Below are 18,089 nucleotides of genomic sequence, written 5' to 3'. Positions count from 1 at the left end.
CCATAGTTAAAATAATAGTTTAATTATTTTCACTACATACATGTTTCCGAGTATGTTATATTTTAGCTCTCTTCAGCAAATGCTACAATTTTGAAATGTCAAACTGCTTACTCTATCAGGGAAAAACACACTGCTAACAAGACTGAGCCTTTCTGCAACTCTATTCATTGCTCACTTCGGCAAAATTCCCATTGAAATGAATAGGAAATGTGCCAGAATAATGACAAGAGCGATCGCAGGTGTTCACTTCAACCCAAATAACCTGGAAAGTAATAGCCATGGTCACACCAAGACCTAAAGCATTGGTATTTCAAGTATACTGCCCACCATTTAAACTAAAGGGGCCAGTCCTGATCACCAGCCATTTCTTCTGTATCAGCATCATTTCATTTGGCCATATCATTGGCTAGGGTAAACCGAAATAATTCTACATAACTTTAACAGAACTATTGACTAAATATAACAAGTCAGTGCATGCTTTACATGATTGAAAATACTATTTTAATTAACAAGCCTTTCGCACCTGAAGAACTCCATGGTTATACACTGAGGTATGCTCACGAAGAATCTGGCTAGATTCAGTGCAGATACAGCAGATTTCTTAGGAGATCAGAATCACACCCTGGGTCAGCTCCACAAACAAAAGATATCACAAGACATACACCACCCTTCTAGCTTAAATTTTGAATGAGGCAGGGCTTTTTTTTTTCTCTTCTCCCTGAAGTTTCAACATTTGTGAGATGTACAAATGAGCCGTGATCGGCTGATGAAGTATTGAAACATTTATGACATAATGAATATGTCTGACAAACCTGCTGAAGCTGCTTTGAACAAGGGGGAAAAAATGCTGACAAGATTAATATAATATTAAGTTGCTACAATGACAGAAAACAGGAAGCCTGTCTTAACCCACCGTCTGTTGGGCTGAGTCCACGGGCTGCTGAGATCATGGAGAGGGACGGGCTGCTGTGCAGGGACCTGATGTAGTCCATGTAGGGGTTAATGTATGGGTGGGGGGTGCTGAAGGGAGACTCTGATGTTGCAGCAGGATTTCGGTGCGGGGAAATTCTAAGGAATGGAAGCTCCGAGTATGTTGGGCTACTAGATAAGGCAGAAGGCCTGGAAGAAAAAAGAAAGAAAAACAAACAAAAAACCATCCATGTTATCTATACGATAAAGAAAAATACTGTAAAGGTAACACATTCATTTCTTGAAGAACAACAACTGGGTTGCACATGTAATAACTTCCACTGAAGTCAACTGCCTGGAAAGCAAAAGGATAGGAAATTAATTCTTCTCTGTACCCATTATTAGCAACATTTCTCTGACCAACTTTAACATAAGTTTATATTTGGTTTAATCTTTACATCCCTCAACACCCATTCCCAATGGAGTTCAGCAGAAAATCACTTTAATTAGCGTGAAATATGCACCCTATATAGCATAAATTAATTTTTGCTGCAATATGGAAGACATACTGACATGCTGAATCATTTGCATCTTCAAAACCACGTGACTATTGGAAAACAGAGTTTTGAGAGCTACACTGTGCCCACTCCCTTCATTTGCCCGCTTATTCTTCCTGAAAGTGCAAGATTGCACATTTATACAGAATTCGTTTCAGAAGACCCAAACTTTGTAAGCCATTAAAACAGCTGGGTCTTTTGGAGCATTTTTTTGCTGATGTCCCTTCCCATGAAAGATGCAGAAAACTTGGTGGCAAAGGAAATTGCTGCATATGTTTGTTTTTAGCATGGCACCAGAGACCAATGCCTTTAACAAGACCACATTAGCTAACTACCTCATTCTTGCGAAGGGAGAGCTGTGGTGCCTTCTCAGGCTATGTGTATGAAGCTGTGATGAACCAAGGCTGAAAGCCGAGTTCACAGCTGACAAAAGATAAATAACCTGCCATAACCCTCCCCATCATCCCACCCTGTCGATATGACAGCATCCGGGCTCTGCATGGAGACCTTTCTCTCACAGCATCCTGCCTCCAAAGGCACTGGAAAAAGTCCAAATTTCATCAGAAGGGGATGGAGTGCCTGCCCTTGCCAACCTGCTCTTTGGCAAAAGACAATGATTAAGCCTGTCATGCACTTGCTGTAGTCCAACTGGTTGACCTGAACTAAATGCCTTTTTGTCCCTGTTTTTCCAATTAATTTAGCATATATACAGCACAGACACAGGCAGCAGCTGTGAGAGCAGTGAGGGCAGCCTGTTCCTTTGATGCTGCTGGCTTACAAAGAATAATAAAACAAGAAATGTATTTTTTTTTCCTTTAACATACACATACCATGATCAATGGAGATAGTTGTCGTCACCTAAAAGGCCAACAGAACGTAATATTACATAGAAGCCAATTCTGTCCTGCCATCAGCTCGGAAATGCTAGAGTATGAGCGGGACAAAGATCAAAGTTATGCATTCCTAACACGATGCTGGCTTCCCTGCCACAAAATCCATGAGGGCTCATAAAATCTGGGGAACAAAGATTTTTCCTGTTGTGCTTTTCTCCCTCTTTTCCCTTCCCTATTTGGCTTTTTTGTGTTTCTTGCCCTCCTATGGCTTTCTACAAGGTAAGCCTATTTAGCCTTCCCGTATGAAATTACCTCCTAGCTCCAAAGTTTGTTAGAGAGCTGCATTTGTTGCGTGCTAGCAGCAGGTACCGGCAGTGCAATCACTCCTTTGGCACCCGACCAAGTGACCCACATGAAGCCCAGCCACTCGCTGGTACACCTTCACCATAACTAAAATGCACCGAGAACCTGAAACCAGAAGCCGTTTTCCACCACTGTGCAAAACAGGCATCTCCTTTCCTCAGAGCACTTTTTGTCTGCATGGTTTTGAAGCACCTTTGTTTTACGATGGAGCTGCAGCTTTACTCTTGTTGGTACAGTGAAAACTGACCAGCCATGAAGCATTTGCTGTCTCGCTGTTCCCTGCCAGGCCAAGTGTGGAAGGCAGGAGCCTTAAAACTCATGGCGATGTAGGAAGCAAAAATACCACAGCTGGATATCACATTACAGAATGAATTTCCCATCCTGGCAGTGAGGAAAATACAGTAGTATAGCAAATTTAATACATGAGTAACAAAGAAACTAAGTTTGGATGTCATTTTACAAGTCATTTTTTTCTAATGCGATCTCAAGTCAGAAAGAGTTAGAAACCTGAAGAGCATGCGGGCAAGCAGGAGTCCTGGCCTTATCTGGCACATATCGAACAGAAAACTGTTTAAAAGCTTTTGCAAGAAGGCTGAAAGTCTGTATCAGCCTCAGCGATTCACTCTCCAGCTGGCCAGCAGCCAAACACAGCCGTAGGAGCAAGATTAAGAGCCAGGCTGTCAGCTTGTCCCTCCAGATCCAATGGGAGCCATTCAAGGACACTGGGACTCAACCACTTCTCCTCCTCAGCCCTGCCTCTTCCTCTCTCTGCTCCTCTGAGCTCCTCAGTTTTCCAAGGATGCTAGGGAAAGGATGCAGACCTGCCTAACATCAATCGACAACAGGCATATAAGCTGCATTATCAGAGGCAGAAATAAGGAGTCATCAGATTGCACATAAAATTCCCAGCTCTGGACTCTAATGTTTACTAATCTCTCTCCAACATCTGATTTTAATGTGCTGCTAACTTCTCTGCTTACTTCCAGCTTGTACTTTTCTCACTCCTTTGTGTTTCCAGACCCTCCTTTCCCTGCAGTCCCATTTTCCCTCCTGCCTCCATCTGCTCTCAGAGCTCCCACTGTTTGAGCCCTCCTGATTTATTCCAATAAATGTCACATATTCTTCCCTTCCTTTCCCTCCATGATTAAACTTCACTATGAGCATCTTTCAAAAGTAGTGTTTAACTCCCTCCTTCAAACTAAAATGTGACTTTTAGAAAGGGTGCAGCCAAACACACTTACTAGTAGCTATTGCTTTGCAGCCTCTTTGCATACCAATAAAGAATTACTTTTGTCCTGTAAACAACAAACAGTACAGCCCAGGAGTGGCTCTGCAGACACTCACTCAGTGACAAGCAAATCAAATCTCCAAATGTGGGTGGCAGTCCACCCCCATCATTTTTATTTCACATTTACTTTGTCACCAGCCTTGGCAAATAGTGTTCTGCCCTGGGTCTGAGACTACTACGTGGGATGCAACGAGGCTTCAGCATGAGAAAAGGCTGAAACATTTTCAGTGATACATACTGCTTGAAAATTTATGCCTTACCTGTAAACCAAGGGAAGGCAGAACTTGCTCTGCATCCTCTCCTACATAGGGGTTTTCCTGTTCAACGACATACTCTGGGCACTAAGGCTTCCTTCAGAGAGAGGGAGCGAAGCAGATGCACACTCTTTTCTGAATCAGGAGCTTTCTGTCTACTCCCAGAGATCCTACAAACTCAACTCAAATTTGACACAAAGCTTATCATACTTTCAATACTTATTTGAAGTTGGAGGGCTCCAGGTTTGGGACTAAGAGAGATCCTATGGCTGTGTTTTATCACTGCAAATTTTTATCCTGGCACATTAGGCTATTTTATTATTTTCTCAGTAACTTTGATTACATCTACACCCTTGACGTAAAAGAGAAGCAGCAGAGCACAGAGCCGGCTGTGAAGGTGTCTCCTCCTTTCTGTCCAGACTGCCTTCCTGCTCACCGCTAAGGTGCGGAAATACCGTGACTGCCACACAGCTTCCTTAAGTAACTCAGGTCTTCCCACTCCCCACTCATCTCCAGCCTGCCAACTCCTCCCTGTCCCGACTCTGATGCTCTGGAGAATCTCAACTACTCAGCACGAGCATGGCGCACACGTGCCGAGGCAGTGAGATCAGTGTAAGGGCAAACAGGTGTATTTTTTCCTCTTAGTCATGACACTTTTTTTTGATGAATGCTGCAGAGGTGTCTGCACAGTCGTAAAAACTTATGTGGTCACACCAGTTCAGCAGCTGTGAACAGCATCAGATGTATGGCAAATCACAAAATGCATGAAGCCACTTTTCTTTTTTAATGCTTTTTCTGACCACTGCTGAACCACAGGTGAGCTGTATGTAAGATTTCAGTTATTACTCATGAAAACTGTGTCATTTTGTTTTGTTGCTTACAGCTGCAACAGATGAACTCTGCACAAGAAGACTGACCAGCAGCAGGTTTGGATTTTAGCCACCAGAAAAACTGAACAAAGTACAATTCCCTTTTCAGCCCGTGCAGCCCTTTTTTTAACTGGGGAAGGAAGATCATGGGATCTGAGAGTTGATATAGCAAGCATGAGTGAGTTACACATATTTCAAAATGATTTGCATGCACAGATCATTGCCCACTATTATCCTGAAAGGATCACACGTTTTTCTATCAGCAGAGAGAACGGGGGGGGGGGGGGGGGGCTCATACCACATACTTTAGGTTGGTTTTTGTACCTAAGCATTAGCCAGGTTTACAATGAAGATCAGATGCTCCAAATTCAAGTGGAAATCCTATCCCCTTCTTTGGTAGTAACAGAGTGGCTAACTTGTGCAGGTGAAATACCGCTGTCTGCCTATGACTAGAGGTAAAAATCCCCAGGTAGGTAAGCAAGCACAGAGCTTGTTGACTACGTGGCCCATCAGCCACCCTGTCTTCTCAGTGCCACACTGACAGGATTCAGGAGCACAATTTCCAGTCTCTGCCCGTGTCCCTGGTGCAGTAGGGTGAGGTGTGACAGGTGCCAGATTAGCTCCAGATATTAGGCTAGAGAAGGCACAGAGTATTCCCTACCTTACCTCATTTTTCCCTTCTAACTTGCACCTTTTCTCCCACCTGTGTTCCTGAACTGCTCCTGTGGCACGAGGCAGAAGAAAACCACAGGTGGGAATATACAACTTTCTTGAATTCTGTATGTTCAAAAACCAAAAATATCTAGTGATTTTGAGCCTCTGAAAAATGAAGACTAACAAAAATATTAATGGGTGTTTATTTTCCAACCTGTAACTGTTCAGAAATTTCATAACAAAACAAGAACACTGAACTCCAATTTCCCATTCTCCGTTTTTCACCCCCTTCCTAAGTCACACAGCTTTATCATTCATGTAGACCTAGTGAAAAGCCAGGCAGAGGACCAGACCAAAGTACCATGAAACCATCTTACATGGATTTATGCTTGTAACTGAGTAAGGGTGGTTAGCCCAAGAATTGGAGGGGAGGGGATAGGAAGAAAAGAGACCCAGTTCAGGGTCCTGGGGAGCAGCAAGGGCCAGCTGCTTTCTAAGGGTAGGCAAGTCAGGAGCCAAGGTTAACCCCAGCACAGGCAATGCACTCCACGCCACCAGATCCGAGCTGAGCGACCACAGCCAGGTGCTGATAACAGGGTCCATCAGCAGTCTGAGACAAGGCAAAGTGACAAACCAGGTCCAGGGGGGCCAGTCAAGTGCAGAAGGAGATAGGGCCAAAGACTGGACAGGAGACAAGCTACACCATGGCTCTGAGGGGTCCATCCAGGAGAACAGCTACCTACAGTGCAGGTCCCAAGATGCGCACTACCTACAACATAGCTCAGGCAGGGACTAAAGACCCCAGTCTGAGCTTAAAAAGGGCTCCTGGGTGCATGGGGTGTGGGTGGAGGTCCCAGATGAGGATGTTTAAGGCAATTATGGCCTATTAGTGGCCTCAGGGTCCTCACACTGGGTTTCTTTGCTTTGGAGTCTTTGAACTGCTCTAAGACATGCCAGAATACCAATACAGCGCACATTGTCCCTGCTTTTGCATCTCTTGCAACTGTGAAAAGTACAGGGGGCCCTGGGGCATACTGCTACGCCCACACTTGTCAGAGAGCACTCTTGAATAGCAGTGTTTTCTGGAAGCAGATGTAAAGCCGCTCAGGACAGCCACAAAGGTCTGTGTCACAGGAAAATGTGGATGAAAATTTTGAGGTTGGTTTGGTGTTAGAGAAGTGATCTGTCATAAATGGTTTCCAAATAGCTTTAATCCGTGCTTGGGCAAAAACCTCTTCTAAGCACAACCTATCTTAAAAAAAAAAAAAAAAAAAAAAAAAAAAAATCATGGCAATTTAAGCATTTCCTGATTTTAAAGTAAACCATAACTCCAGGGCTAGAAATTTTAAGGCCAAGTTTTGTCCTGATACATTTTTAAATGGCTTTCTTATGAATCTGTTGAAAAATACATTTATATTGAAAACAGCAAGTGATCCTTAACTATAACATTGTAAATATGACACTGAGCTGAGGTTACAGATGGAACAATAATCTATCTCACAGAACAAAGCTTGTCAACGAAGTGGGATGAAATACTGTAACATAACCTAATTTATTATTGCCTTTTCATCCATCTTGTTATATTATGAAAGTGTCAAAGTTCAAACCTCGATATTTAATCATTTAACAGTACGTTATTCAATGCTGGAGCAAGCATTGATGGCATAACTCTCATACCAATGATATCCACACTGTTTCTCTGATACCTGTTCAATTCAGCCCTGCCTGGAGAATTGAAAAATGTTAAACTCATTAAACTGCCTATGATCTTTTTCTTTTTTCTTTTTCTTCTGCAACAATCTTCTGATGGCTGCCCCCAAAACGTTAACACTTTTATTTCTAGTAGATCCTGGAAGATGAACAGACAATAAGGACTTTCTTGTTATGTAATGACTCCTATTTTAAAGCACATGGCTCAACTCCTTTGGAAGTATCTCCCCTGTTAAATAAGTATTGTTTGTTTAATGCCATAGTTGCTTGTATAGACTGACCCTTCAGCACCAGCAGTCAACAACTGACTAATAAAAGTTTTTTACATTAAGAAAGCTAAGTCTAAGATAGTAAGGCTTGGTCCTGAAAAGAAAAGTGAGAACAATTCTAATAGTTGTGACTAGCCCAAATTATCAAGTTACTCCTCACTGTTACAAGTACATACATGGTTGTAGTGCGCAATAAATCAGGCTCAGGCAGCTAACTATATGCCTAAATGATACAGAAAAATTAACAGTCAAATAATCATCCTGCTTCTCAAAATCTTTAGTTGCTATTGTAGGGTTCAACCCTACATAAACTGCAGTTGATGGGAAACTGTCCACTGATTTAATTGATAAAATCCTTAAGTGATCATAAGCACAAAGTGCTGACCCAATTCTGCTCTCCCCAAGCGCCACCAGTAAAGCTTCCACCTACTTCAATGCAAGGAGAGTGAGGCCAGCACCAAGTATTTTTAAAATGCAATTCCACGGTCCCTTTTCTCTTTGCACTTTGAATTGAATTTGTAAACAATCAAACCCATAAATACATAGTAAGGGAAATCAACAATACCATCTTTTAATACTTAATTTTTTTTCAGATACTGTGTCTTAAAATAGGCAGTCCATTCCCCTAAAATCACTCACTGCCTCAAAGCTGCTGTATTGCATTCTTGGATTTTGGAAAGCTAAGCAAATTATTTGGAACACTTAAAGAATTAGAGTTAATGGAATACATGGAAATGTCAGAGCACATTTCATGTAAAAGAGCTCAAGTACTACAAAAAGGTAAGCACTGTTAACTATTTTCTTAGTGGTGCAAATGAAGAAGAGGGAAAACAAGAACATGCTTAAGTCCTAATACAAGAACGAACCTTGGTTTCCTATACTCCTTTCCATGTTCCAAGATCTAGTCAACATTTTGCTCACTTTTCCTCCAAAATTCACACTGGAACTGTAGTCAGTATGGGGAAGTAAGTCACAGAATCGGATTTGGTAGCAACCTTCCATTCAGTAGATATATATAAAAATATATCATGAACGGGTCAGTACCTATGTAGTTTACTCATAAGAGGAGCGAGATCAGGGTTTAAAGTACACAGGCTCTGCTTTGCTTTCCATCACTTATCTGCTATGCCAACTTGGACAAGTTTGTTGACTTCCTCATCTGGTGTCTCCCCATCTTTAAAACTGTGGTAAAGCACTCAGAAAGTGTTCTGTATCTACAGTGGAAAGGTCAGACGAGGAGATACTATGTTATTAATATTTTCTCATGGAGGCAAGGACAATGCCTTACAAAATGTGTGCAGTTCTGGAATGTGAATTCCTAAAATATACAAATAACCTCACTTTCAGTTAGAACAAAATGTTTCTCCCCCATAAAGTTAGTATCATTGCAGAAAAAAAGAAAAAGACACAAATGACTGCACAAGAGATCTTCATGGTGCTGGAAATCATGCATGACAATTAGCTGATGACCCACAGCAGAAGAATATTACTCTGGTTCCCCTTTCCTTCTTTGAGAAGTGTTAACATGAGGTAGTTACAGTTAAAAATTGGCTACATTAATCAAGGCACTAAATTCTTACTCAGTGACTATATTCCTATTTTTCAACTGACAGACTGCCTGAATGCAGATCCAGCTTTTTAACATACACCCTCTGCTACTTGTAATACTTCATAAATAACCCAACTATCAGCTTGTGGATTCCCTCAAGAAGAGTTTATGCTGTAAAAAGCAATGAATATTCATTCCATTATTTAACATTTTGTTTGCGTAAGGTCAGCTGTAACACTGGTGACCTTCAGCCCACAGTATTAACACTTGTATTGACTACAGTGAGCAACTGCTGCTTCAGATGCCACTGAGTCAAGGTATATTAACTTCACTACACGAGTCTTGACTTGGAGTCTTGACACACGTTCCTTAAATGTGTATGCAGATACAGTTTTGACTGATTTATTTTTTTCTTCTTTATGCAAAATGCAAATAAATCCATATACTGTCTCCCAGTATTTCTCCAAGTCAAGCCCTGGCTTCTTGTTCTCCTCCTCACACAATGGTAATCTCCCCACAGCAACCTGCCCCTCCTTTTCCTCCTCCTTCCATCCTGCCACCAACCGCTGTCACTGCCCCCCAACACTCCTCCAAAACACTGTCCACTTGGCCTTTGCATACAGAGCAATCAAGCTTGCCTCTCATTCCTCGAAATCCCTCTCAGTACTGCTGAAAGAAATCGGTGACTAAGGGATGATTACATGGACTTACTTGGCAATTTCTTTGCTCGTACAAACAAAGGGTGCAAACATACAAAAACGTGACTGACTACAACTACTCCCTCCAAATGCCACTTGCCTTTTAGGCTTCTAGCAGATGTCCTCTTCCAAATTTTGCGGCAGCTGTATAAGCTTTTACTGCCCTCACCTACCCAGCTGGTGCCCCTTCCAGCACAGGCAGCACATCTCTGCCTCTAACCACTTCAGTGCCCAGTTTCAGTGAGCCAGAGCAAAGTTGCCAGACTGTAAATGGGGCAAAGCCACACCGTCTGACCCTGCTGAGGGACAAGGGATAACCTTCAGAGCAAGGAAAACAGCTGGGGCTGGTAACCCCTGAGGCTGTCAGAGCCGACTCACTGGAGTTGTTTTGCCAAGAGGTCCGACCGCGAGCTCTTCCTGGCAGAGCTCCTTGTATTTGCACAACACTCAGCAAAGCTCTGATCCTGCACAGAGCTGTTGGACATTGCAGCAATGTAAACAGTAAATAAAACTAAGGCTAACAAGATACGCTGTGATTTCCATCGCTTGCTTCTGCTAGAGCCTTACCAAGGCATTGCCTTACTTTGCTCAGTTCACACTGACTTCTATGAACCCTAAGTAGGGTAAGACCCTCTATCTGCATAGCACAGCCCAGTCTCAGTGCTGGTAAATTTTTCCTCCCTTGTCTTCAGCAGGTTCCAAGTCTATTGACTTGTGGTCCTTAATGTATCAAGGATAATGTATCAATGCTGCATTTAATGCAGAACTCATCATCATGAATATAAAACAGATGCGCGGGACAAGCAAATGTTATTCGAAGAAGCCTTGGAAAAGCGTTGCTACACATTAGAGGAGAGACTTGCCATGGACCTCCACATACCATTCCCTCTTCAAACTATGCTGTAGCACAAAGCGCAGCAGGAAAATCTAAAAGGTCTACAGCATACTCATTACCTGTTGTTATTAGTAACAGACTGGACAGTGAAATTACCAACTGCATTCCTACAGCAAACTTCCCTGCTCTGCAATTCTCTTTTGATGCTCTAGAGGTGGTCTCATTTGCTATTCAAATTTTAGCCTCCTCTTGGTTAAAGGCAGGGCCTGCCATCTCTTGAAGTGTTCAACCACAGCAGCACCACCATATGAGTATGTGGGCATATATGAACCCTTACGTCATTCATGTACCCCTTTCTTCCTTCCCTTTCTCCTTCCTCTCCTCCCGCAAAAGAGGGGGTCATAGGAGTGTCAGAAGCTTTCTCACACTTAATGCTGTCAAGTCAGCTAATTCAATAAACATTTGTTTAACATTTGCTCCTATTTCACTAATGCACTGTGAGAATGAGAAGAATTTTATTCCCCTTCTCCCCCGTCCTCCCCCTTCCTCAGGAGTGCCACTAGCTGTTATCGCAGTGACTAATGTGCTGTATGTGGCCATTATAGTCTTCAACTCTGAAATTACACCCAGGATGAACGATAGGCTCTGCCTGTATGCTGATTGGAGTTGGATGATGATTGATTAGAAGAAAGTCAGACTACGTAGCCATGCAAAAAGAACTGCACTAAGCCACAAGCTTAAACACTAAAGAGCATTTCACCAGTGGCTTCAGAGCTATGAGATGTTTTCATACGAACAACATTTCTCACATACAAGTTTGCGCATTTTATCTTTATTCTTTCAAATCCTGAAATTGCTTGGATAAGAGGGTTTTATATATATATTTATACACATTTCTAAGAGTAGCCTGAACTTTTCGGGGAAATTGAAGAGGCTTTGTGTCAAGTACAGCTAAATCCAGCCTTTCTATATCAAACCCCTGCTAGAAAATTACTGTGCAGATGATAAGGCTGAAAGATATAATAAAAAGTGACTCTACTCAATTTACACTGCAATATTGGTATGACTGAATATTTTTCATTCAGGTGACTGATAAAATCACTAAAGTGTATTGCAGATAAATAAAGGAGGCTTCTGTCAAGAATAAACACCATTAATCATGAAGTCTCACCCTGAGTGTCTGTGCTATGCAACTGCACAAATGCACCATCACAAGTGGCATGTGACCCAGTGCCTCCTTTCTTCCCCTGGCTCCCTGGTGACACTGTCTTCTTAGGAAACTTTTATTTTTTTTACTGCCTTTACAACATTTGGAAGTCCTGTAATATCTTTTCCATTTGAGTTTACGTGCGATTGCAGCTGAAATCTAAATTTCAGTGATGATACATTCAGCTAAAAATTGATCCCATGAGAAAGTGAACTAATGCAGACCGTGGCCACATTGCTTTAAATCCAGCGTTACAGTAAGAAGTCTGTATTTAAACTGGTGAGGATGAGATCTTTGTAATTCTAAAGCTGAAACAAGTAGGAAAATTTTATCAGCTCCCCCAAGCCCTCTTCCTCTTTTCTCCCAAAACCACGTTTTCTTACCAGTTTTATTACTTAGATTTGCTATTTCCAAATAGGTGCTGAGTTTCTTTTTGAACATACAAATACGAAATTTCTCAGCATCACAAATCTACCTGAGCAGAACCAATGGGTCTCCTTTCTAAACTGGACATGGGCTGAAAGAAACCGTTATCCAGCAAAAGCACAGTCATACAAAAAGAAAACCAGACAACTTAGGTAACCTTTTTGTAACCTGTTTTAGAGCAAGTGATGATTCAATAGTGGCCATGTTATTAAGCCGGAATGAAGCAGTGCCCTACACACTAATGAGGTTAAAAAATGTAGTTAGGTCTTCATGTTAAAGGCACTTAGCAAGCAGTTTGCTTGGCAAAGACCAACTGTGTGTTGGAGCAGAGGACTAATCACACAGGCAGGAATCAAATCGACTGGAAGAATTAGGAGACTTGCGGCCCCGAGGAATGTAATTCATGCAGAAAAGCAGTTGTCAGAGCGAGGCCAGGGAACTGTGTGGGAAGAAAGCAAAATAAACAGCTCAACAAAGAAAACAAAGACGCTCAAATAGTGGCTTTTCTAATGCTTGAGTACACTGAAACTTCAGTGGGTGCATATGACAAAAACCTCATCAAAGACGACCTCTATACAAGCAATACACCGGTGAATGGTGCACTGGTTCAAAAACACTCAGAAAATGCCTGAAGGTCTTTAAAAAATAACCTTGAAGTCATTATGTACAACAGAGAACGTGCACATATGTATGTGTATGCATGAGTGGGAGAAGAAGAAAAATACCCAAATGGTACAAAGCTAAGAGAGTTTAAATGGTTTCTACATTTACTCCTGATTTCTCTCTCTACCGTTCACAGATTACAAGAGGATACAGCCTGCATGCAAAGAGCACTCCTGCCTATGTGCAGCAATACTCTCGGTGGAAAAACGGCATCTCTAACTGGGATCCACTCCCGCCGCGTGAGGACCAGATTACTGCATCCACCAGGGGGATTACCTAACCAGAAAGAAGAGCTTGAGGCTGGTCCTAAATCTCAACAAAACTCTTGTGGTATTCACGGGAAGTTCTTCTTGTGATGAATATGACCCATGACAGTAAAATCAAACTTTGAAATCAACCGATACATGAATTTCACAAATACTCTGTTCTCTCAAAAAACCAGTATTTTCAACTAATGGGCTTTTACTCCCATAATTTAATGTTTTTAAATTTTTAGAGAATGAAGCTTTTAGCATTTTTAGTACTTAAGTACCTCTCTCCTCATTTCCTTCATTCAGTGACGATTTTTCTAAGCCCTCCTTACCTCACACTCAAGAATGCCATTCTCACTATTGTTTCAGCAAATTTCAGCTTCTCTTCCTCCCTTAAATCCTTCATCCCACTAAGGCAGGCATTCCTTCTCCCGGCAAAGCACCCAAAAAGCCTCTCACATTACCTCAAATGAACACTCTCCTCAATGTCTGTTCTGTGATGCCAAGAAACACTCTTTTTCCAAATTCAAAACCAAAGCAAAACAAACCCCTCAGCTTTCATTTCCCGTGCCTACTGTAAGTCACGTCCACGATATTACAAAACTGACATTTGGGGGAAGAGAGAAAGGTTTTCTTCAATTCCAATTTTATATGCTGAAATAAGATCTCAACTATTTAAAACAAAAGCAAATTGGCAATAAAAAAAGACAAATTCAGTGACTGAATAACTCTCCTACTGCACTTGCTACCTAAATTTGGTTGGGAAGGGAACATTTGCCTAGAATTCTAACTTTAAAGGACTATAATCCTGACACAAACAGTGATGTGAAGGTTCAGCATTAACCATTTCTGTTGAGGTATGGCTGGATTTGCTTCACATCTTTGTATTAACATTAGCAGACAGCCCCAAATAGATATTCACAAAGATTAGTGACTATTACTGAACAGAGTACCAGCTAGAATTTCTCACCTAACACTACTACTGGCAGCAGAAAAAAACCATTATACAGATGTACAGAAATTTCTGTATAAAATTTTATGTATATACATTTCTGTATAAAATACACACATTATTTTCTGAAATGCCTCTTCCCTCTTCCCACACCCACCCCCCCCAGACAAATTCATGATTTGGGGAAGAAAAGCCATTTTGAGAGCACACCTCAGTGACAGTACCAGAAGTACCGTACACGTGTATGCTGTACCCAGGACTGTGAGTCAAGGAGTGACCCTATGAAAACACAACGGCTTCCCAGCTTCTCCGATCCTCCAAGCACCAGTGCAAATAGCAGGCAAGCCACAGATTAGCACCAACATACATGAGGGCAGTAGGATTCACAGGTATATGAAGCACAACTTCTATCAAAGGTGAATGCTGCTAAGTTAGGAGGGGGGAAGAAAGATAATTCTGCTAACAGTCACTTTTTGTATTTTCTCTGCCAGTATTGAAGGTCCAGGTGGTGGGAGCTGGCTGGGGTGCAACCAAATCAGAGTGGGAAAATACTCAGTTCTCATGTTGGGCTAAGTTTTGTCTCAGCCAGGCCAACTTCCTTATTTGATTCTGCAGCCACTGAAAACCATTATGGTGCTACGTAATCTGCACTACAAGTCGGTTCTCACAAATGGTGAATATATAATGGCTGGAACACCATAGTCATCAGAATAAACAAGAGATAAAGGCTTCACACTGCTGTTCTTGCTCTACTCGTGTGCAAAACTGGAGTTAAAAAAGCATTTCTTGGGCAAAGCTGTAACTTCGAACAACCTCAAGAACCAGAAATGGGTGGGGACACCACTTCCAATGTGACTGTAGGGGGAAATAAGTGAAAAATAAGCACTAAGTGTAAAGCAAATGAATGTTCCAGCTGCACACTTTTTAGAGAAGTAGTAAATTCAGTTTTTAAGTCTTTGAGGTAAATGCACTATCTATATGCTGGAAGCATTATGAGTTCCCTAAACAGAGTAGGTAGCTAGGCATGCAGATGAAAACCCCAAGGGGAACAAACTGGCCAACTCGGGACACACCTGCACCAGCAGGACAACCTGCACATTTGCTCCCTCGGCACTTCTGCAATTCAATCTAATCACAGGAGTAGAAACACAGTTCCCAGAAAAGGTGTCAAGATGGAAACCTGACATCCAAGGAACGAGTACAGCAAACCAAGACAGAGGCAGCAAGGCAAGCTTTGTTGGTACTGTCTCGATGATGTACGCTGATAGTGATCTTCCAGGGTGAAGCAGAGAACACCTGATTGCCCCTGGTCATTCAGCTCCTGCCCTCCCCACCAAATCTGTCTACAATGTTGTTAAATGGGGCTATTTATGTTGGTGGCCTCTATAAACTGGACTAGACTATCAATCTTTTCTTCCACAGGCCAGGGGAAAAGGCATGATAAATCTAGGCTGAATTTCAACAGGAGATACAGGACTGAAAGATGTGTATCTTTAAAGAGATAGCCACTTAAATCTGATATGTTTAGAAATTCTCCCTCATGTGAGATACTCCCTAATTTTCTGTTGATCCTTAACACCAATGGTCACAGCACCTCATAAATAATGCTTTCAAGAGGATGACAGGTCAGTTCATTCCTTCAGAAGCTTTGTATTCTTGGCTCATGGGCTTCAGGATGTTTTGCCTCTGTGTCTAGCCTCTGGGGGTGTCCAGAAAATTACCAACACCCCTATAAAGTTGACTATAAATGCAGTCTTAATCTATTGGAGGTTCAGACCTACACATTCAGTACTGGAAGGGACTAAGGAATATATTCTTGCCTGGTCTTTAATAGCAACCTCATAGGGCCCATCTACAATGAAAGCTTCTTCTAAAATAAGGTCCCAAGTCCTTCCTTGGTCACGTAAAGCATCCTAAGAGCAAAAATCAAACACTGTAACATTTTTCTTTAAATCATTTCCTCTATTAATCGATAACATCAGTCACAAATGTTGGCCCAGCCTACCCCGAGGCACACAGATAAAACACCCATTGAGCATATTCCTTTGGGTGGAATTAGGGTCTTGTCTTTTTTTTCCCAAGCATCATATAATAGAGAATGTGCAAGGGACAGCTAGTTAGTCTCCTACATCTCAGAAGCACAGACAACACCAGCTTGAGAGCCTGCTTTTTGTTACAAACATGCAAACAAATACACGTAGACATATATAGTGGCTTGAGCAAGGGGTGACAAAAAGGGAAACAAGGTGTTATTTAACTTCTGTTTTTTCTTCCTTTGGGAAAAAAGTCTGAACTAAATTCAGTCTGTACTGCAAGATTATAGGACATGATGTCTTTGTTGGGGGAGGAGAGAGTCTAAGTCAGGGAAAGATTGCGTGAGAGTATGATGAAGATGCTCTGTGCTCCTACAGTGCAGATGTACTCATTGCTCGCATTTCTTCCAGTTTATACCTACTCTGGCTTTAGGGACTTTCAATTCACAACACAGAAATCTCACCAGTACACTTTAAAAAAAGAAAGCAAAAAAAGAGAGAAAGAAAGAATGCTAAGACTGTAACATTTCAGTTCCCTTTGAAGCAAGATTTAACATGAGTGGAAGAATTCTACTGAAAAAAAAGGAGTCTGTCACAGTCCAGTACCTCACAGGCCACTGCAACAAGTTTGACAGCAGCCTCTATAGAGTTGGCTTGCTTCTGGTTCACTGCACGTGAATACCACAGTCAATATCTGCTCACTCGACTAATACTGCTGACTACAGCACAAAGAACACAGGAATTTTGTCCAAGAAACCACAGGCTCAGAGCCTCTGAATGTGCACTATATTTAGAGCTTGCATTCTTTGCAGCTGATAACAGAATGAGATAATAGAAATTTCAAGCTGCAGAACTCTAGCACTGCAGCTATTCTATGTATTTTTGGTTAAATGTTAAATTAAGGTAATGATCCACATGTTCTCAATGTTTTTGCCCACAAATATTTTTCCTGCTTGTTTCGTTCACGTTTTCCCTATAATTTTCCACCTTTCTCAGACTCTGTGTAGCTCCTTCCATTAGTTTTAACTATAAAGATCTAGAATTACTCAGTCCCTGATAAATGCAAGCAAAGATATTCACCCTATTATGTAAAGAGGATGCATGCGCACACACACACACATATATGCACACTTGTATACACATCTGCATGCAGGGAGCGCCCCAAAAGCTTGAAGTCATGCCTAGTTATTCCTCAGTCTACAGAAAAATGGTACATACAACACAGTGTCCTGAGCCATGACTTTGCTGGCCATTCATTTTGCTTCCATCATCTCTTAATTCATGCTGGTTTGAAAGCCTGCCTTAGGGAACCACTTCCCACTGGCAGCTGAGAATTCATCTAGGCACCGTTAACTGCCCAGATGGGGTAAGTCAGTTAAGTGGCAGTGCTGTCCAGTGCCAACAGATACCTTACTGCTGATAAACCTAGGAACTTTCTCTGCAACAACATAATCCATATAAAGCTCTTTAAGAATCCCTTTCACTGGATTGGGCCCCACCAGACAAACCCGTGCCACTCTGCCTCTCAGGTGGGGTTCAGGCAACAGATTCCATTTAGACCAACAGAGAGCATTCCCAAGGACCACCGAGGGCTTTCCCCTCTTTTTTCCGCCCTCTGCATTGCCCTGGGAAGTTGCCCTGCAAGTTGTTGCTACTACCAAGTGACTGTATCATGAGAGGTGGTCAGCCAGCAGCCAGCTGGTGGTAGCAAGCCTTTCTCATCAAGGCTGGGGGCTGCTGCCTCTCAAGCACTTTTCTCGACATAAAAA

At 42.0% G+C, this 18,089-nt stretch overlaps 1 protein-coding gene across 5 annotated transcripts in view; it reads right to left on the bottom strand.

Moving 5' to 3' along the window:
* The window catches only part of GLI3 (GLI family zinc finger 3), a 215,830-nt gene that overhangs the window by 73,704 nt on the left and 124,037 nt on the right, over window positions 1–18,089 (bottom strand). For all 5 annotated transcript variants that reach the window (XM_030010039.1, XM_030010038.1, XM_030010040.1 and 2 more), the window contains one exon: window positions 914–1,119. In XM_030010039.1, coding sequence (XP_029865899.1) covers window positions 914–1,119 — 206 coding nt within the window. The remainder of the gene's footprint in view (window positions 1–913; window positions 1,120–18,089) is intronic.

This window comes from Aquila chrysaetos, chromosome 3 (genome assembly GCF_900496995.4).
Source record: "Aquila chrysaetos chrysaetos chromosome 3, bAquChr1.4, whole genome shotgun sequence".
In the NCBI taxonomy this organism is placed as follows: Eukaryota; Metazoa; Chordata; class Aves; order Accipitriformes; family Accipitridae; genus Aquila; species Aquila chrysaetos.
This window is presented reverse-complemented; position numbering and strand designations above follow the sequence as displayed.